The sequence below is a fragment of the Tachyglossus aculeatus genome, chromosome 1 (genome assembly GCF_015852505.1).
Source record: "Tachyglossus aculeatus isolate mTacAcu1 chromosome 1, mTacAcu1.pri, whole genome shotgun sequence".
Classification (NCBI taxonomy): domain Eukaryota; kingdom Metazoa; phylum Chordata; class Mammalia; order Monotremata; family Tachyglossidae; genus Tachyglossus; species Tachyglossus aculeatus.
In genome coordinates this window covers 3,644,284-3,665,970 of record NC_052066.1, presented here as the reverse complement: position 1 = coordinate 3,665,970, position 21,687 = coordinate 3,644,284, and the positions used below count along the sequence as shown (strand labels likewise).

At 47.4% G+C, this 21,687-nt stretch overlaps 1 protein-coding gene across 1 annotated transcript in view; it reads left to right on the top strand.

The window, feature by feature from the left end:
* Window positions 1–21,687, top strand: part of MARCO (macrophage receptor with collagenous structure) — an 80,494-nt gene that overhangs the window by 12,693 nt on the left and 46,114 nt on the right. The window contains exons 4-6 of the mRNA XM_038746065.1: window positions 3,112–3,147; window positions 7,125–7,169; window positions 9,636–9,743. Of these exons, the coding sequence (XP_038601993.1) occupies window positions 3,112–3,147; window positions 7,125–7,169; window positions 9,636–9,743 (189 nt within the window). The remainder of the gene's footprint in view (window positions 1–3,111; window positions 3,148–7,124; window positions 7,170–9,635; window positions 9,744–21,687) is intronic.

Genomic DNA, 21,687 nt, shown 5'->3' with positions numbered 1-21,687 from the left:
AGTTACCTCATTTGTAAAATGGGGATTAACAATAATAATGATGGTATTTGTTAAGCGCTTACTATGTGCAAAGCACTGTTCTAAGCGGTGGGGGGATACAAGGTGATCAGGTTGTCCCATGTGGGGCTCACAGTCTTAATCCCCATTTTACAGATGAGGGAACTGAAGCACAGAGAAGTTAAGTGATTTGCCCAAAGTCGCACATCTGACAATTGGCAGAGCTGGGGATTTGAACCCCTGACCTCGACTCCAAAGCCTGTGCTCTTTCCACTGAGCCATGCTGCTTCTCTTAGACTGTGAGCCCCACGTGGGACAACCTGATCACTGTACTTCCCCAGTGCTTAGAACAGTGCTTTGCATATAGTAAGCGCTTAATAAATGCCATTATTATTATTATTATCATCACCTGTAAAATGGGGATTAAGACTGTGAGCCCCCCGTGGGACAACCTGATCACCTTGTATCCCCCCAGTGCTTAGAACAGTGCTTTGCATATAGTAAGCACTTAATAAATGCCATTATTATTATTATTATCATCATCATCTGTAAAACGGGGATTAAGACTGTGAGCCCCCCGTGGGACAACCTGATCACCTTGTTTTCCCCACAGCGCTTTGCACATAGTTAAGTGCTTAACAAATCCATCATTATTATAAGTATCCTCTCAAGGTCACACCTGGAGAGCTTCCAGTACTCTACCGGTCTCGACTACAGGAGGGAGAGTCAAGCAGAGGCCTACCCATTCCCATCCTGGCTTGGGCAGTGGCTAGTAAGTGGCAGGTAATCTGCTACAAGTCAACACTCCCCTGTGCTGGGCAGCAGTGGTGTGAGAGAAAGAGAGAGAGGAAGGTGGAGACTCAGGTTTACTGCGCAGAAGGAGGCAATCGTAAACCACTTCTGGATTTTTAGCAAGAAAACTCAATGGGTACATTACCAGACGATTGCAGATTGATGTGGGGTGTTCTCAGAGAGATGTGTCCATGGTGTCGCTCTGGGTCGGAGATGACTTGACGGCATAAGACAAGTGAAGATGGACATAAGTGGTGTGGGGCTGGGAGGGGGGATCAATCAATCAATCAATTGTATTTATTGAGCGCTTACTATGTGCAGAGCACTGTACTAAGCGCTTGGGAAGTACAAATTGGCAACATATAGAGACAGTCCCTACCCAACAGTGGGCTCACAGTCTAAAAGATGAATGAAGGGAGCAAGTCAGGGAGACACAGAAGGGAGTGGGAGAAGAGGAAAGGAGGGCTTAGTCTGGGCTTAGTCTGGGAAGGCCTCTTGGAGGAGGTAGGCCTTCAATAAGGCCTTGAAGTGGGGGAGAGTCATTGTCCGTCAGACTATCCAACCTTGAGAAGCAGCGTGGCTCAGTAGAAAGAGCACAGGCTTGGGAGTCAGAGGTCATGGGTTCAAATCCAGGTCTGCCACCTGTCAGCTGTGTGACTTCGGGCAAGTCACTTAACTCCTCTGTGCCTCAGTTACCTCATCTGTAAAATGGGGATGAAGACTGTGAGCCCCCGGGTGGGACAGCCTGATCACCTTGTAACCTCTCCAGCACTTAGAACAGTGCTTTGAACATAGTAAGCGCTTAATAAATGTCATTTTTTGAAGTTAAGTGACTTGCCCAAAGTCACACAGCTGACAATTGGCAGAGTCAGGATTTGAACCCATGACCTCTGACTCCAAAGCCCGGGCTCTTTCCACTGAGACGCGGTTAAATGAGGGAGAGGAGTCAAGGATAACGTCCAGGTTAGTCTTGTGAGGCAAGAAGGACAGTGGTGCCATTTACAGTAGTGGGAAAGTCGGGGGAGGACAGGGTTGATAAGGATGGGAAGATAAGGAATTATATTTTGGATGTGTGAGGCTTGAGGTGACAGGAGGACATCCAAGTAGAGATGTCTTGAAGGCAGGAGGAAATACGAGACCAGAGAGAGGGAGAGAGATCAGGGCTGAAAAGGGAGATTTATGTATCATCCGCATAGAGAAGCAGCATGGCTCATTGGAAAGAGCATGGCCTTGGGAGTCAGAGGTCATGGGTTCAAACCCTGGCTCCACCAATTCATTCATTCAATCATATTCATTGAGCGCTTACCGTGTGCAGAGCAATTGTCAGCTGTGTGACTTTGGGCAAGTTACTTAACTTCTCTGTGCCTCAGTTACCTAATCTGTAAAATGGGGATTAAGATTGTGAAACCCACGTGGGAGAACCTGATCACTTTATATCCTGCCCAGGGCTTAGTACAGTGCTTCGCACATAGTAAGTGCTTAACAAATGCCATTATTATTATTATTATTATTATTATTATTATTATTGTTATTATTATTATTATTATTATTATTATTATTATTATTATTATTATTATAGAGGTGGCAGTTGAAGCCATGGGAGTGAATGAGTTCTCCAAGGGAGTGGGAGTAGCCCCTTCCTTCCTCTCTCCCTCGTCCCCCATTCCATCCTCCCATCTTACCTCCTTCCCTTCCCCACAGCACCTGTATATATGTATATATGTTTGTACATATTTACCACTCTGTTTATTTATTTATTTATTTTACTTGTACATATCTATTCTATTTATTTTATTTTGTTAGTATGTTTGGTTTTGTTCTCTGTCTCCCCCTTTTAGACTGTGAGCCCACTGTTGGGTAGGGACTGTCTCTATATGTTGCCAATCTGTACTTCCCAAGCGCTTAGTACAGTGCTCTGCACACAGTAAGCGCTCAATAAATACGATTGATGGTGATGATGATGAGTAGAGGGAGACCCAGGGCAGAGCCAGCCATTGGAATTTCAGGCCCAGGGGTCTTGCAGTGACCATTCTTCTGGGATTATCTCCCTGCTCCCTTCAGTCCACCCTTCCTCAGCTTCACTTTCAGAAGGGCAGGAATGCTCTAGGAGAAGCAGAAGCATTCCAGGAGGGGCAGAATCCCTCCAGGAGGGACAGGGATATTCTAGGAGGGACAGAGGGCCCAGAGCATGGGGGTGGGAGGGGGGCGGAGCACTCTAGAAGGGGCAGGAACACTTTAAGGATGGGAGTGAGGGGAGCATTACCTCCCTGAGGGATGGGTGAAGGCCTCCCAGCTGCTAATAAACTGTACCTTGTGTTTCAGGTCCTCAGGGGCCCCGGGGAACACCAGGCCCAGCTGGTAAGTGCTTCCCTGGCTCGGCCTCAGATGGGACACTTTTTCCCCACTCCACCCCAGGCCCTACCCCAACCCTGGTTTAGGGACAGTCCTTGAGGGGCTCTGGGCCTCCTTCTCCTTATCCTCCTCTCCCTCCTCCTCATCTCCTCCTCATCATCCTCTTCTTCTTCCTTCTCCTCCTCCTTCTCTTCCTCCTCCTCCTCTTCCTCTTCTTTCTCCTCCTTTTCCTCCTCCTCTTCTTCCTCCTTCTCCTCCTCTTCCTCCTCCTTTTCTTCCTCTTCATCCTCTTCCTCCTCCTCTTCTTCCTCCTTCTCCCCCTCTTCTTCCTCCTTCTCTTTTTCTTCCTCCACTTCTGTTTCCTTCTCTTCTTCCTCCTCCTCCTTCTTTCTCCCTCCTCACCTGCCTTCTCCTCCTCTCCTCCTCCTCTTCCTTTCCCTCCTCCTCCTCATCCTCCTTTTCCTCCTCTTCTTTTTCTTCCTTCTCCTCCTCTTCCTTCTCTTTCCCCTCCTTTCTCCTCCTTTTCCTCCTCTTCTTCTTCCTCCTTCTCCTCCTTTTCTTCCTCTTCATCCTCTTCCTCCTCCTCCTTTTCCTCTTCTTCTGCCTTCTTCTCCTCCTTCTCCTCCTCTTCTTCCTCCTTCTACTCTTTTTCTTCCTCCTCCTACTTTTCCTCCTCTTCTTCACCCTTCTCCTCCTCTTCTTACTCTTCATCCTTCTCTCTCCCCCCTCAACCACTTCTCCTCCTCTCCTCTTCCTTCTTCTCTCCCTCTTCATCCTCCTCCTCTTCTTCCCTCTTCTCATCCTCTTCTTCCTCTTCATCTTTCTCTCTCCCCCCTCATCCACCTTCTCCTCCTCTCCTCCTCCTCTCCCTCCTCATCCTCCTCCTCTTCTTCGCCCTCCTCATCCTCCTCTTCTTCTTCACCCTCCTCCTCCTCCTCCTCCTCTTCCTTTCCCTCCTCCTCCTCCTCCTCCTCCTCCTCCTCCACCCCCATTCAGGGGCATGGCTGTATAGCCTCAGTTTACCATGGCAGGCAGAGCTGAGGGTCACAGGGTCTGAAGACGTGGCCCCGGGCTCTGACCTGGGTCTGGGGTCAGACAGCTTGGTATAGTGAGCCCAGAGTGTGGGGGGGAGAGAACCCCTCAGGAGGGTACATCCAAACCCCACCTCCCAATCCCTCCATACACCGGTCCCTTCCCACAAGGACCTGCCCAAGACCTTATTGCTCCAAACTCCACAATACCCTTGTGAACCCCCTCACGACCTTGCTGCCTTATTTCTCCAATCCTCACCATCCCCTTACCACCCCGCTGCCTTATTTCTCCAATCCCCACAATCTCTCCCATCCCGTTGCCTTATTTCTCCAATCCCCAAAATTGTTCTGCCACCCAGCTGCCCCATTTCTCTAATCCCCATAATCCCCTCACCATCCCACTGCCTCATTTCTACAATGACACACTGACTCCCTCTCCATCAGAAGATCACTTTTGGATCTTCGGCCCTCCCACCTGCCCATCCCGACCCTACCCAATTAGCGTGGCTCAGTGGAAAGAGCCCGGGCTTGGGGGTCAGAGGTCATGGGTTTGAATCCCGGCTCTGCTACATGTCTGCTGTGTGACCTTGGGCAAGTCATTTAACTTCTCTGAGCCTCAGTTACCTCATCTGTAAAATGGGGATCAAGATTGTGAGCCCCACGTGGGACAACCTGATCACCTTGTATCTTCCCCATGCTTAGAACAGTGCTTTGCGCATAGTAAGCACTTAACAAATGCCATCATTATTATTACCCACTTATTCATTCAATTGCATGAATGAGGAAGGAGGCCTTCCCAGATTGAGCCCCCTCCTTCCTCTCCCCCTCCTCCCACTCCCCATCCCCCTACCTTACCTCCTTCCCCTCCCCACAGCACCTATCTATATATATATATATGTATATATATGCATATATGTATATATGTTTGTACATATTTATTACTCTATTTTATTTGTACATATTTATTCTATTTATTTTATTTTGTTAATATGTCTTGTTTTGTTGTCTGTCTCCCCCTTCTAGACTGTGAGCCCGCTGTTGGGTAGGGACCATCTCTATATGTTGCCAACTTGTACTTCCCAAGCGCTTAGTCCAGTGCTCTGCACACAGTAAGCGCTCAATAAATATGATTGAATGAATGAATGAATGAGTGCTTACTGTGTGCAGAGCACAGTACAAAGCGCTTGGAAAGCACAATTTGGAAACAGATAGAGACAATCCCTACCCACAACGGGCTCATAGTCTAGGAGGGGGAGACAGACAACAAAAGAAAACAAGTAGACAGGCGTCAATACCCCTACCCTGTTCAGACCACCAGAAACATGCTAGTTTCTCACTAATAGTAATAATTTAATAAAGAATGATAATGATAGTATTTGTTAGATGCTTATTATGTGCCAAGCACTGTTCTAAGCACTGGGGCTTGTTAATCAGGTTGAACACAGTCCCTGTCCCACATGGGGCTCAGTATTATTCCAGCGTGGCTTAGTGGAAAGAGCCCAGGCTTGGAAGTCAGAGGTCATGGGTTCTAATCCAGACTCTGCCACTTGTCAGCTGTGTGACTTTGGGCAAGTCACTTCACTTCTCTGGGCCTCAGTTATCTCATCTGTAAAATGAGGATTAGGACTGTGAGCCCCAATTGGGACAACCTGATAATCTTGTATCTACCCCAGCGCTTAGAACAGTGCTTGGCACATAGTAAGCGCTTAACAAATACCATCATTATCCAGTACTTAGAACAGTGCTTTACACATAGTGAGCGCTTAACAAATGCCATCATTATTATTATTGTTCCCTATTTTACAGATAAGGGAACTGAGGCACAGAGAAGTGAAGCAATTTACCCAAATTCACCCAGCAGACAAGGGGCAGATCCGGGATTAGAATCTGGGTCCTTCTGACCCCCAGACTATCCATTAGGCTGTGAAACAGACACATATAAAGATAGGTCACAGGCAGTGCACAAAGACAGGGGATACTACCAGGGCAGTTTTAATGGGTTAATTCAAGCCAAACTTGGTCAAGTCCCCTCCCCACCCAACTCTGGGGCCACTGAACCAAGCTGATTGACTCCTGACCCAGGCCAGAGCCGCAGGCCACATCTCCAGGCCCCGTGCCGTGGTAAACTGAGGCCATACAGCCAGGCTCCTCCCAGGGGTGTGGGAGTGGGGGAGCAGAAGGGAGATGAGGAGGGAGATGAGGAGGAGAAGGAAGAGGAGGAGGAGGAGGAAGAGGAGGAGGAGGAGGAAGAGGAGGAGGAGGGAGAGGAGGAGAAGGAGGAAGAGATGGAAGAGGAGGAGGAGGGAGAAGAGGAGAAGGAGGAGGATGAGGAGAAGGAGGAGAAGGAGGAGGAGGAGGAGAAGAAGGAGGAGGAAAGAAGGAGAAAGGAAAGGAGGACAGAGAGGAGAAGGAGGGAGAGGAAGGAGAAGAGGAGGAAGAGGAGTGAGAAGAGAAGGAGGAGGAGGAAGAGGAGGAGGGAGAAGAAGGAGAGGAGGAGGTGGAGAAGGGGCAATAGGAGGGAGAGAAGGAGGGAGAAGTGGAGGAGAAGAAGGAGGAGGGAGGAGGGAGAGGAGGAGGGAGAGGAAAGAGAGGAGGAGGTGGAGAAGGGGGAAGAGGAGGGAGAGAAGGAGGGAGAAGAGGAGGAGAAGAAGGAGGAGGAGGAAGAAAAGGAGGAGGAGGAGAAAGAGGAGGAGGGAGAGGAAGGAGAGGAGGAGGTGGAGAAGGGGGAGGAGGAGGGAGAGAAGGAGGGAGAAGAGGAGGAGAAGAAGGAGGAGGAGGGAGAAGAGGAGGAGGAGGAAGAGGAGGAGGGAGAAGAGAAGGAGGAGGAGGAGGGAGAGGAAGGAGGAGCAGGAGGTTGCTTTGTCTCCTTTAAGCTCTGCTCATCCCTAAGGAGTCTCTACAGTTCTCACTCTCTCTCTCTCTCTTGCCCAACCTTCCCCGCCCCCTGTCCAGGTCCTCGAGGAGATAACGGAGCCCCAGGAAAGGATGGAATTCCAGGTATGTCCTTGTGCATCTAGCTTTAATTCTAATTGTTCTGACGATTTTGACACCTGTCTACATGTTTTGTTTTGTTGTCTGTCTCCCCCTTCGAGACTGTGAGCCCGTTGTTGGGTAGGGCCCATCTCTATATGTTGCCGACTTGGACTTCCCAAGCGCTTAGTACAGTGCTCTGCACACAGTAAGCGCTCAGTAAATACGATTGAATGAATGAATGAATGGATAATACCAAGGATGAGTGTGTGCTGCTTATATCCTCCCAAAATGCTTTCAGATCACTTAGACTGGAAGCTCCTTGAGGACCAGGATCGTGTCTACTAACTATTGTGCTGCCCCAAGCCGAGTAGCTAGAGCCCGGGCCTGGGCGTCAGGAGGTCATGGGTTCTAATTCCTGCTCCACCACTTGTCTGCTGTGTGGCCTTGGACAAGTCACTTCACTTCTCTGGGCCTCAGTTCCCTCATCTGGAAAATGGGGATGGAGACTGTGAGCCCCACATAGGACAGGGACTGATGTCCAACCTGATTTGCTTGCATCCACCCCAGCGCTTAGTACAGTGCCTGGCACCTAGTAAGCACTTAATTACCAGAATTATTATTACTCTGCCCACAGTAGACTGTCGGATTGTTGTGAGCAGAGATCATATCTACTAACCCTATCGCACTCTCCCAAGTGCTAAGTACAGTGTTCTGCACACAGTAAGCGCTCAATAAATACGATTGAATGAATGAATGAATGAATGGACATGATAGACACTCAGTAAATGCTAATGTTTGTTAGGCTGACGAGTCCAGTGGTAGGCTGTCCCACTACATGAGTGTGTATTTGTGCACATGTGACCTCTGCATGTAGGTGTCCTGCATGTACACAGACAGTCAGTTTTGTTCTGGTTTTTTTGGGGGGGGGCGGGGGGAGCGCCGATATTCATTCATTCATTCATTCATTCAATCGTATTTATTGAGCACTTAGTGTATGCAGAGCACTCCTGTTTTAAGAGCAGCCCCTTCCCTGGTGTTGCCCACCTCCCCTCGGTCAAGTCCCCCTTCCTCCCCCCCCAGCGATTTCTTCCAAAGGTCTGAAGCTGATCCTGGAAAGCCAGGGTGATCCTCTCCATTCTACAGATGAGGAAACTGAGGCCCAGAGAGGCTAGGTGATGTGCCACGGTCACACAGCAGGCCAGGGGCACCGCTGGGATCAGAACCCGGCTCTCCTGAGTCCTAGACCCGAGCTCTTTCCATGATGTCACACTAATACACTACTACTACTACTACTACTACTACTACTACTACTAATAATAATAATAATAAAGATGGTATTTGTTAAGTGCTTACTATGTGTCAAGCACTGTTCTAAACGCTGAGGTAGATACAAGCTCAACAAGTTGGACATGGTCCCTGTCCCACATGGGGCTCACAGTCTTCATCCCCATTTTACAGATGAGGGAACTGAGGCCCAGAGAAGTGAAGTGTCTTGCCCAAAGTCACACAGCTGACAATTGGCAGGCCCGGGATTTGAACCTAGGACCTCTGACTCCCAAGCCGGGGCTCTTTCCACTGAGCCATGCTGCTTCTCCCAAGCGCTTGTACTTCCCAAGTGTTTAGTCCAGTGCTCTGCACAAAGTAAGTGCTCAATAAATATGACTGAATGAATGGTCCAGCCTAGCCCAGCTCTGGCCCAGCCTCAGTCTGGCCCCAATAATAATAATAATAATAATAATGGCATTTATTAAGCGCTTACTATGTGCAGAGCACTGTTCTAAGCGCTGGGGAATTTACAAGGTGATCAGGTTGTCCCACGTGGGGCTCACAGTCTTCATCCCCATTTTACAGATGAAGGAACTGTGGCCCAGAGAAGTTAAGTGACTTGCCCAAAGTCACACAGCTGACAAGTGGTGGAGCCAGAATTTGAACCCATGACCGCTGACTCCAAAGCCCGGGCTTTTTGCACTGAGCCACGCTGCTTCTCTAGTAATAACAATAATAATGATGGCATTTATTAAGCACTTACTATGTGCTTGGCACTGTTCTAAGCGCTGGGGAGGTTACAAGGTGATCAGGTTGTCCCACGTGGGGCTCACAGTCATCATCATCATCTATCGTATTTATTGAGCGCTTGCTGTGTGCAGAGCACTGTACTAAGCGCTTGGGAAGTACAAGTTGGCAACATCTAGAGACAGTCCCTACCCAACAGTGGGCTCACAGTCTAAAAGGGGGAGACAGAGAACAAAACCAAACATACTAACAAAATAAAATAGATAGAATAGATATGTACGGTCTTAATCCCCATTTTACAGATGAGGTAACTGAGGCTCAGGGAAGTGAAGTGTCTTGCCCAAAGTCACCCAGCTGACAAGTGGTGGAGGCAGGATTTGAACCCATGACCTCTGACTCCAAAGCCTGGGCTCTTTCCACTGAGCCACGCTGCTTCTCTAACCCCTGGACTCACACCCCCCACCTCTCTCTCCACAGGACGGCCAGGACAACCCGGACAGACGGGGCCTCCGGGGACCCAGGGCCCAGCCGGCCTCAAAGGGGACCCAGGAGTCCAAGGCCTCAGAGGAGCCACAGGAGCCCCGGGTGAGCCCCTTCTCCACCCAAACCCCACTTGTCTCCTCTCACAGAACTGTGCTGTTTGTTAAGCACTTACTATGTACAAGCTAGCCCCCATCCGCCAAGCTCGCTCTCTTCCTCCCTTCAAGGCCCTACTGAGAGCTCACCTCCTCCAGGAGGCCTTCCCAGACTGAGCCCCTTCCTTCCTCTCCCCCTCGTCCCCCTCTCCATCCCCCCCCATCTTACCTCCTTCCCTTCCCCACAGCACCTGTATATATGTTTGTACCTATTTATTACTCTATTTATTTATTTATTTTACTTATACATATCTATTCTATTTATTTTATTTTGTTAGTATGTTTGGTTTTGTTCTCTGTCTCCCCCTTCTAGACTGTGAGCCCACTGTTGGGTAGGGACTGTCTCTAGATGTTGCCAACTTGGACTTCCCAAGCGCTTAGTACAGTGCTTTGCACACAGTAAGCGCTCAATAAATACGATTGATGATGATGATGTGCCAAGCGCTGGAATGGATACAAGATCATCACATCGGACACGGTCCCTGTCCCCCATGGGGCTCACTTCCCCCTCCTCCAGGAGGCCTTCCCAGACTGAGCCCTCTTTTTCCTCTCCTCCTCCCCACCCCCCCACCCTACCTCCTTCCCCTCCCCACAGCACTTGTATATATATTTGTACAGATTTATCACTCTATGTATTTTACTTCTACATATCTACTATTCTATTTATTTTGTTAATGATGTGCCCATAGCTTTAATTCTATTTGGTCTGACGATTTTGACACACGTCTACATGTCCTGTTTTGTTGTCTGTCTCCCCCTTCTAGACTGTGAGCCCATTGTTGGGTAGGGACCATCTCTATATGTTGCCGAATGAATGTTGGATGAATGAATAAGGAAAACAGGGATTGAATCCCCATTTTACAGGCAAGGGAAGTGAGGCCCAGGGACTTGTCCCCAGACTGAGCCCCCTCCTTCCTCTCCTCCTCCTCCCCCTCCCCATCCCCCTGCCTTACCTCCTTCCCCTCCCCACAGCACCTATATATATGTATATATGTTTGTACGTATTTATTACTCTATTTATTTATGTATTTTATTTGTACATAATAGTAATAATAATAATGATGGTACTTGTTAAGCGCTTACTATGTGCAAAGCACTGTTCTAAGCACTGAGGGGATACAAGGTTATCAGGTTGTCCCATGGGGGGCTCACAGTCTTCATGCCCATTTTACAGATGAGGGAACTGAGGCACAGAGAAGTGAAGTGACTTGCCCAAAGTCACACAGCTGACAATTGGAGGATATTTATTCTATTTATTTTATTTTGTTAATATGTTTTGTTTTGTCGTCTTTCTCCCCCTTCTAGACTGTGAGCCCGCTGTTGGGTAGGGACCGTCTCTATATGTTGCCAACTTGTACTTCCCAAGCGGCTTAGTCCAGTGCTCTGCACACAGTAAGCCCTCAATAAATACGATTGAATGAATGAATATGATGCCAAGTTGTACTTCCCAAGCGCTTAGTCCAGTGCTCTGCACACAGTAAGCGCTCAATAAATACGATTGATTGATTGATTGATTGAATGAATGAAAAAATCACACAGCAGATATGTGACAGAGCTGGGATTAGAACCCAGGTCCTCTGACTCCACTTAGTATGGTGCTGTGCACACAGTAGGCGATCAATAAATACCACTGATTGATTGATTGATTGATTGATTGAGTCCCAGGCCTGAGCACTATCCATTAGGCCACACCACTTCTGCTGCTTCCCTTGGACTGGAAAAACCTGCCGTGGGGTTTGGGGTGGGGGGGTCTTCCTCCTGAAGTTCCCTCCCAAGTGCTTAGCACAGCACTCCACACCCAGTAGGAGCTCAATAAATACCAGGTGCTGAATAACTGGTAGGATTGGAGAGAATAATAATAATAGTTGTTAAGTGCTTACTATGTGCCAAGCACTGTTCTAAGCACTGGGGTAGATACAAGGTAATCAGGTGCCACATGGGGCTCACAATCTTAGTCCCCCATTTTACAGATGAAGTAACTGAAGCCTAGAGAAGTGAAATGACTTGTCCAAGGTCACAAAGCAGACACGTGGCAGAGCCGGGATTAGAACCCATGGCCTCTGAGAGTCCCAGATCCGTCCTCTTCCCACTAGGCCCCACTACTTCCCAGACTTCTGGGCTGGGGTCACTCCTTGGGCCCATCCCCAGACTGCAGGTACTCAATAAATACCGCTAATTAATCCATCAATCCATCAACAGTATTTGTTGGCTGCTTCTGTGGGCAGAGCACTGTACTGAGCACTTGGGAGAGGACCAAAGAGTTAGTAGACGTGATCCCTGCCCTCAAGGAGCAAACAGTCTACTGTGTGCAGAGTGCTGTGCTGAGCGTTTGAAAGCGCCCCATAGAGTTAGTTCATTCATTCATTCAATCGTATTTATTGAGCGCTTACTGTGTGCAGAGCCCTGGACTAAGCGCTTGGGAAGTACAAGTCGGCAACCTAGAGAGACAGTCCCTACCCAACAATGGGCTCACAGTCTAGAAGGGGGAGACAGACAACAAAACAAAACAAGTAGACAGGTGACAAGACACCATCCTTGCCTTCAGGGAGGTAACAGCACACTATAATAATAATAGCATTTATTAAGCGCTTACTATGTTCAAAGCACTGTTCTAAGTGCTGGGGAGGTTACAAGGTGATCAGGTTGTCCCATGTGGGGCTCACAGTCTTAATCCCCATTTTACAGATGAGGGAACTGAAGCCCAGGGAAGCGACTTGCCCAAACTCACATGGCTGAAAATTGGCAGAGCCAGGATTTGAACCCACAACCACTGACTCCAAAGCCCGTGCTCTTTCCACTGAGCCACGCTGCTTCTCTGAGTGGAGCACTGTACTGACTGCTTGGGAGAGCAAAGCAGAGTCAGTAGACACGATCCCCACCCTCAGTTAACTTCCAGTCTATTTATGCAGGGCACTGTACTGGGTGTTTGGGGGAGGACAAAACAGTAGAACAGGTACACAAGATCCCCTCCCTCAAAAAGATGTAATGTAGCAAAGAAGAGAGATATTACAATAAATGACAGGCAGAAGGGGAGACAGGCCCTACTATAAATGTCAGATGCGGGGAGAGCAACCCTGCAATATATAATAATAAAATAATAATAATGGCATTTGTTAAGCGCTTACTATGTGCAAAGCACTGTTCTAAGCGCTGGGGGGATACAAGGTGATCAGGTTGTCCCACATAGGGCTCACAGTCTTAATTCCCATTTTACAGATGAGGTAACTGAGGCTCAGGGAAGTTAAGTGACTTGCCCAAGGTCACACAGCAGGCATGTGGCAGAGCCGGGATTTGAACCCATGACCTCTGACCCCAAAGCCCGTGCTTTTTCCGCTGAGCCACGCTGCTTCTCTCAATATATGACAGTCAGGGGGAGACAGAACCTACTCTATATGACAGAAAGAAGACCCTACTTTAAATGTCAGACAGGGTGAGATAGACCCATTTCTAGACTGTGAGCCCATTTTTGGGAAGGGATTATCTCTTTCTGTTGCCAACTTGTACTTTCCAATAATGACAATAATAATGACATTTGTTAAGCCTTACGATGTGCAAAACACTGTTCTAAGCAATGGGGAGGATACAAGGTGATCAGATTGTCCCACGTGGGGCTCACAGTCTTCATCCCCATTTTACAGATGAGGTAACTGAGGCACAGAGAAGTGAAGTGACTTGCCCAAAGTCCCACAGCTGACAACTGGCAGAGGCGGGATTTGATCCCATGACCTCTGACTCCCAAGTCTGGGCTCTTTCCATTGAGCCACGCTGCTTCTCATAAGTGCAAGCACTTAGTACAGTGCTCTGCATACAGAAAGCATTCAATAAATATGAATGAATGAATGAATACTCTAAATGTTGGATGGGGGAAACAAACCCTACTATAAATGTCTGAGGGGGGAGACAGACCCTACTATATGTGACAGACAGAAGACTCTACTCTAAATGTCAGACAGGGTGAGATAGACCCATTTCTAGACTGTGAGCCCGTTGTTGGGTAGGAATTGTCTCTATTTGTTGCCGAATGGTACTTTCCAAGTGCTTAGTACAGTGCTCTGCACACAGAAAGCGTTCAACAAATGCGATTGAATGAATGAATGAGTACTATAAATGTCAGATGGGGGAGACAGACCTTACTGTAAATGTCTGAGCGGGGAGACAGGCCCTACTATATGTGACAGACAGAAGACCCTACTCTAAATGTCAGACAGGGTGAGAGAGATCCACTTCTAGACTGTGAGCCCGTTGTTGGGTAGGAATTGTCTCTGTTGCCGAATGGTACTTTCCAAGTTCTTAGTACAGTGCTCTGCACACAGAAAGCGTTCAACAAATACGATTGAATTAATGAATGAGTACTATAAATGTCAGATTGGGGAGACAGACCTTACTCTAAATGTCTGAGTGGGGAGACAAGCCCTAATATGTGAGACAAGCAGAAGACCCTGCTCTAAATGTCAAACAAAGTGAGATAGACCCATTTCTAGGCTGTGAGCCCGTTTTTGGGTAGGAATTGTCTCTAACTGTTGCCAAATGGTACTTTCCAAGCGCTTAGTACAGTGCTCTGCACACAGAAAGCGTTCAACAAATACGATTGAATGAATGAATGAGTACTATAAATGTCAGATGGGGGAGACAGACCTTACTGTAAATGTCTGAGGGGGGAGACAGGCCCTACTATATGTGACAGACAGAAGACATTACTCTAAATGTCAGACAGGGTGAGATAGACCCATTTTTAGACTGTGAGCCCGTTGTTGGGTAGGGATTGTCTCTATCTGTGGCCAAATTGTACTTTCCAAGCGTTTAGTACAGTGCTGTGCACACAGTAAGCGCTCAACAAATATAATTGAATTAATGAATGAGTACTATAAATGTCAGATGGGGAAGACAGACCTTACTCTAAATGTCTGAGGGGGGAGACAAGCCCTCGACCTCTCAGCTGCCTTCGACACTGTGGACCACCCCCTTCTCCTCAACACGTTATCTGACCTTGGCTTCACAGACTCCGTCCTCTCCTGGTTCTCCTCTTATCTCTCCGGTCGTTCTTTCTCAGTCTCTTTTGCAGGCTCCTCCTCCCCCTCCCATCCTCTTACTGTGGGGGTTCCCCAAGGTTCAGTGCTTGGTCCCCTTCTGTTCTCAATATACACTCACTCCCTTGGTGACCTCATTCGCTCCCACGGCTTCAACTATCATCTCTACGCTGATGACACCCAGATCTCCATCTCTGCCCCTGCTCTCTCCCCCTCCCTCCAGGCTCGCATCTCCTCCTGCCTTCAGGACATCTCCATCTGGATGTCCGCCCGCCACCTAAAGCTCAACATGTCGAAGACTGAGCTCCTTGTCTTCCCTCCCAAACCTTGTCCTCTCCCTGACTTTCCCATCTCTGTTGACGGCACTACCATCCTTCCCGTCTCACAAGCCCGCAACCTTGGTGTCATCCTCGACTCCGCTCTCTCATTCACCCCTCACATCCAAGCCGTCACCAAAACCTGCCGGTCTCAGCTCCGCAACATTGCCAAGATCCGCCCTTTCCTCTCCATCCAAACCGCTACCCTGCTAATTCAAGCTCTCATCCTATCCCGTCTGGACTACTGCACTAGCCTTCTCTCTGATCTCCCATCCTCGTGTCTCTCTTCACTTCAATCCATACTTCATGCTGCTGCCCGGATTATCTTTGTCCAGAAACGCTCTGGACATATTACTCCCCTCCTCAAAAACCTCCAATGGCTACCGATCAATCTGCGCATCAAGCAGAAACTCCTCACCCTGGGCTTCAAGGCTCTCCATCACCTCGCCCCCTCCTACCTCACCTCCCTTCTCTCCTTCTACTGCCCAGCCCGCACCCTCCGCTCCTCCACCACTAATCTCCTCACTGTACCTCGCTCTCGCCTGTCCCGCCATCGACCCCCGGCCCACGTCATCCCCCGGGCCTGGAATGCCCCCAATCCCTCTGCCCCTCCGCCAAGCTAGCTCTCTTCCTCCCTTCAAGGCCCTGCTGAGAGCTCACCTCCTCCAGGAGGCCTTCCCAGACTGAGCCCCTTCTTTCCTCTCCCCCTCGTCCCCCTCTCCATCCTCCTGTCTTACCTCCTTCCCTTCCCCACAGCACCTGTATATATGTATATATGGTTGTACATATTTATTACTCTATTTATCTATTTATTTATTTATTTTACTTGTACATTTCTATCCTACTTATTTTATTTTGTTGGTATGTTTGGTTCTGTTCTCTGTCTCCCCCTTTTAGACTGTGAGCCCACTGTTCGGTAGGGACTGTCTCTATGTGATGCCAATTTGTACTTCCCAAGCGCTTAGTACAGTGCTCTGCACATAGTAAGCGCTCAATAAATACGATTGATTGATTGATGATTGATAATATGTGAGACAAACAGAAGACCCTGCTCTAAATGTCAAACAAAGTGAGATAGACCCATTTCTAGACTGTGAGCCCGTTGTTGGGTAGGGATTGTCTCTATCTGTTGCCGAATGGTACTTTCCAAGCGCTTAGTACAGTGCTCTGCACACAGAAAGCGTTCAACAAATATGATCGAATGAATGAATGAGTACTATAAATGTCACATGGGGGAGACAGACCTTACTCTAAATGTCTGAGTGGGGAGACAGGCCCTACTATACATGAGCCCACTTTTGGGTAGGGAGTGTCTCTATATGTTGCCAATTTGTACTTCCCAAGTGCTTAGTACAGTGCTCTGCACATAGTAAGTGGTCAATAAATACGATTGATGATGATGATGATGAAAGACAGAAGACCCTATTCTAAATGTCAGACAGGGTGAGAGAGACCCATTTCTAGACTGTGAGCCCGTTGTTGGGTAGGAATTGTCTCTATCTGTTGCCGAATGGTACTTTCGAAGCGCTTAGTACAGTGCTCTGCACACAGAAAGCGTTCAACAAGTACGATCGAATGAATGAATGAGTACTATAAATGTCAGGTGGGGGAGACAGACCTTACTCTAAAGGTCTGAGGGGGGGGAGACAGGCCTTACTATATGTGACAGACAGAAGACCCTACTCTAAATATCAGAGAGGGTGAGAGAGACCCATTTCTAGACTGAGCCAGTTGTTGGGTAGGGATTGTCTCTATCTGTTGCCGAATGGTACTTTCCAAGTGCTTAGTACAGTGCTCTGCACACAGAAAGCGTTCAACAAATATGATTGAATGAATGAATGAGTACTATAAATGTCAGATGGGGGAGACAGACCTTACTCTAAATGTCTGAGTGGGGAGACAGGCCCTACTATATATGAGCCCACTGTTGGGTAGGGACTGTCTCTGTATGTTGCCAATTTGTATTTCCCAAGCGCTTAGTACAGTGCTCTGCACATAGTAAGCGCTCAATGAATACGATTGATGATGATGATGATGAAAGACAGAAGACCCTACTCTAAATGTCAGACAGGGTGAGATACACCCATTTCTAGACTGTGAGCCCGTTGTTGGGTAGGAATTGTCTCTATCTGTTGCCGAATGGTACTTTCCAAGCACTTAGTACAGTGCTCTGCACACAGAAAGCATTCAACAAATACGATTGAATGAATGAATGAGTACTATAAACGTCAGATGGGGGAGACAGACCTTACTCTAAATATCTGAGGGGGGAGACAGACCCTACTATATGTGACAGACAGAAGACCCTACTCTAAATGTCAGACAGGGTGAGAGAGACCCACTTCTAGACTGTGAGCCCGTTGTTGGGTAGGGATTGTCTCTATCTGTTGCCGAATGGTACTTTCCAAGCGCTTAGTACAGTGCTCTGCACACAGAAAGCATTCAACAAATATGATTGAATGAATGAATGAGTACTATAAATGTCACATGGGGGAGACAGACCTTACTCTAAATGTCTGAGTGGGGAGACAGGCCCTACTATACATGAGCCCACTGTTGGGTAGGGACTGTCTCTATATGTTGCCAATTTGTACTTCCCAAGCGCTTAGTACAGTGCTCTGCACATAGTAAGCGCTCAATGAATACGATTGATGATGATGATGATGAAAGACAGAAGACCCTACTCTAAATGTCAGACAGGGTGAGAGAGACCCATTTCTAGACTGTGAGCCCTTTGTTGGGTAGGAATTGTCTCTATCTGTTGCTGAATGGTACTTTCCAAGCGCTTAGTACAGTGCTCTGCACACAGAAAGTGTTCAACAAATATGATTGAATGAATGAATGAGTATTATAAACATCAGATGGGGGAGACAGACCTTACTCTAAATGTCTGAGGGGGGGAGACAGGCCCTACTATATGTGACAGACAGAAGACCCAACTCTAAATATCAGACAGGGTGAGAGAGACCCATTTCTAGACTATGAGCCCGTTGTTGGGTAGGGATTGTCTCTATCTGTGGTCAAATTGTACTTTCCAAGCGCTTAGTACAGTGCTCTGCACACAGAAAGCGTTCAACAAATACGATTGAATGAATGAATGAGGACTATAAACGTCAGATGGGGGAGACAGACCTTACTCTAAATGTCTGAGTGGGGAGACAGACCCTACTATGTGTGACAAACAGAAGACCCTACTCTAAATGTCAAACAAAGTGAGATAGACCCATTGTTAGACTGTGAGCCCACTGTTGGGTAGGGACCGTCTCTAGATGTTGCCAACTTGTACTTCCCAAGCGCTTAGCACAGTGCTCTGCACACAATAAGCGCTCAATAAATACGATTGAATGAATGAATGAATGAACTGCAGGTGTTCTTATGCATGGGTTCCAGAGTAGGATCATCATCATCTTATGTATATATGTATATATGTTTGTACATATTTATTACTCTATTTATTTTACTTGTACATATTTATTCTATTTATTTTATTTTGTTAATATGTTTTGTTTTGTTGTCTGTCTTTCCTTTCTAGACTGTGAACCCGCTGTTGGGTAGGGACCGGCTCTAGATGTTGCCAACTTGTGTTTCCCAAGTGCTTAGTCCAGTGCTCTGCACACAGTAAGCGCTCAATAAATGCGATTGAATGAATGAATGAATAATAGACAGGGGGAGACAAACCCTACTATCAATTTCAGACAGAGGGAGACGGCCCCTACTATAAATGTCAAATCGGGGGAGACAGACCTCCCCAGCGCTTAGAACAGTGCTTTGCACATAGTAAGCGCTTAATAAATGTCATTATTATTATTATTATTATTAATATACAACAGAGAGGGGAAGACAGACCCTACTTTAAATGTCAGACACGGGGAGACAGGTTCTACAAATGTGTGACAGTCAGGGGGAGACAGACACCACAATAAATGTCAGACACGGGGAGACACCCTACAGCAAATGACAGACAATCAATCAGTCAATCAATCAATCAATCGTATTTATTGAGCGCTTACTGTGTGCAGAGCACTGTACTAAGCGCTTGGGAAGTACAAGTTGGCAACATATAGAGACAGTCCCTACCCAACAGCGGGCTCACAGTCTAAAAGGGGGAGGAAGGAGACAGACAGAAGGAGACAGAAGGAGACAGGCACTATAATATAATTAAAGACAGATAGTGAAAGACACACACTATTGTAAATGACAGACAGGGGAGACACAGAGAGAGACAGACATTGTAATAAATAGAGAAGCAGCGTGGCTCAGTGGAAAGAGCCCGGGTTTTGGAGTCAGAGGTCATGGGTTCAAATCCCAGCTCTGCCAGTTGTCAGCTGTGTGATGTTGGGCAAGTCGTTTCACTTCTCTTTGCCTCAGTTCCCTCATCTGTAAAATGGGGATTAAGACTGTGAGCCCAGGGGGACAACCTGATCACCTTGTAACCTCTCCAGCGCTTAGAACAGTGCTTTGCACATGGTAAGCGCTTAATAAATGCCATTATTATTATTAAATGCCAGATGGGAGAAACAGTCACCGCACTAAAAGACAGATCGGGGGAGACCGACCCTACAATATATGTCAGACAGGGGAGACAAACACTCCAATAAATGTCCTGCAGCTGGAGACGGACACTATAGTAGACGTCAGACAGGGGAGAGAGACACTATGGTACGTGGCAAACAGGGCGAGACAAAAATCACACTAAATGACGGGCAGGGTGAAGCAACAAACTCAAAATATTTGTATATAACTGCTATAAGGCAGGTGGAAATATCCAAGTTGCTTAAGTGATGCGGAATTGCCAAAGTGGCAGTTGAAGGGCAACTTGAGTGAGGAAATCAATCAATCAATCAATCGCATTTACTGAGTGCTTACTGTGTGCAGAGCACTGTACTAAGCGCTTGGGAAGTACAAGTTGGCAACATATAGAGACAGTCGCTACTCAACAGTGGGCTCACAGTCTAAAAGTGGAAATGAGGGTTTTGCCAGGGAAAGTTTGCTAGAGGATTGTTAATAATAATAATAATGGTATTTGTTAAGCACTTACTATGTGCCAAGCACTGGGATAGATACAAGGTTATCAGGTTGTCCCACTTGAGTCTCACAGTCTTGATCCCCATTTTACAGATAAGGTAACTGAGGCACAGAGAAGTTAAGTGACTTGCCCAAAGTCACACAGCTGACAAGTGGCAGAGCCAGGATTAGAACCCATGACCTCTTACTCTCAAGCCCAGGCTCTGTCCACTAAGCCACGTTGCTTCTCTAATTTTGGTACTTGTGAAGCACTTCAAGGTGGAGTGGCTAGAGCACGGGACTGAGAGTCAGAAGGTTATGGGTTCTAATCCCAGCTCCACCACTTGTCTGCTGTGTGATCTTGGGCAGTCACTTCACTTCTCTGGGCCTCAGTTACTACCTCTGTAAAATGGGGATGGAGACTGTGAGCCTCATGTGGGGCAACCTGACTACCTTGTATCTCCCCCAGCGCTTAGAACAGTGCTTGGCACATAGTAAGTGCTTAATATAATAATGATGGCATTATTAAGTGCTTACTATGTGCCAAGCACTGTTCTAAGTGCTGGGGAGGTTACAAGGTGATCAGGTTGTCCCATGGGGGGCTCACAGTCTTCATCCCCATTTGACAGATGAGGTAACTGAGGCACAGAGAAGTGAAGTGACTTGCCCAAAGTCACACAGCTGACCATTGGTGGAGCTGGGATTTGAACCCCTGACCTCTGACTCCAAAGCCCGGGCTCTTTCCATTGAGCCACACCGCTTCTCCGATAAATATCAGAATTATTATTATTATTACTTACTTTTACTATTATTATTATCATTCACTTCCTCCAGCAGCAATAATCAATCAATCAATCATATTTATTGAGCACTTACTCTGTGCAGAGCACTGTACTAAGCACTTGGGAAGTACAACTTCAAGTACAAGCAATAAGTGATTGTCTTTATGGGGATTGAGTCGCCCCCATAAACCAATCCAGGAGGGCTTGCAGTGTGGCTCAGTGGCAAGAGCCCGGGCTTTGGAGTCAGAGGTCATGGGTTCAAATCACAGCTCCGCCAATTGTCAGCTGTGTGACTTTGGACAAGTCACTTGACTTCTCTTTGTCTCAGTTCCCTCATCTGTAAAATGGGGATTAGGACTGTGAGCTCCATGTGGGACAACCTGATCACCTTGTATCCCCCCAGTGCTTAGAACAGTGCTTGGCACATAGTAAGTGCTTAACAAATACCAAAACTATAATTATTATTATTATTATGTCAAAACAGATATGTCTGCTAGGAGTGTGACAGGTGTCAAAACTGTCAGAATAAATAGAATTATAGCTATACGTGCATCATTAATAAAATAGAGTAGTAAATATGTACAAGTAAAATAAATAGAGTAGTAAATATGTAGAAATATATGCAAGTGCTGTGGGGAGGGGAAGGAGGTAGGGCGGGGGGTGATGGGGAGGGAAGGAGGAGAGGAAAAACGGGGCTAAGTGTGGGAAGGCCTCCTGGAGGAGGTGAGCTCTCAGTAAGGCTTTGAAGGGAGGAAGAGAGATAG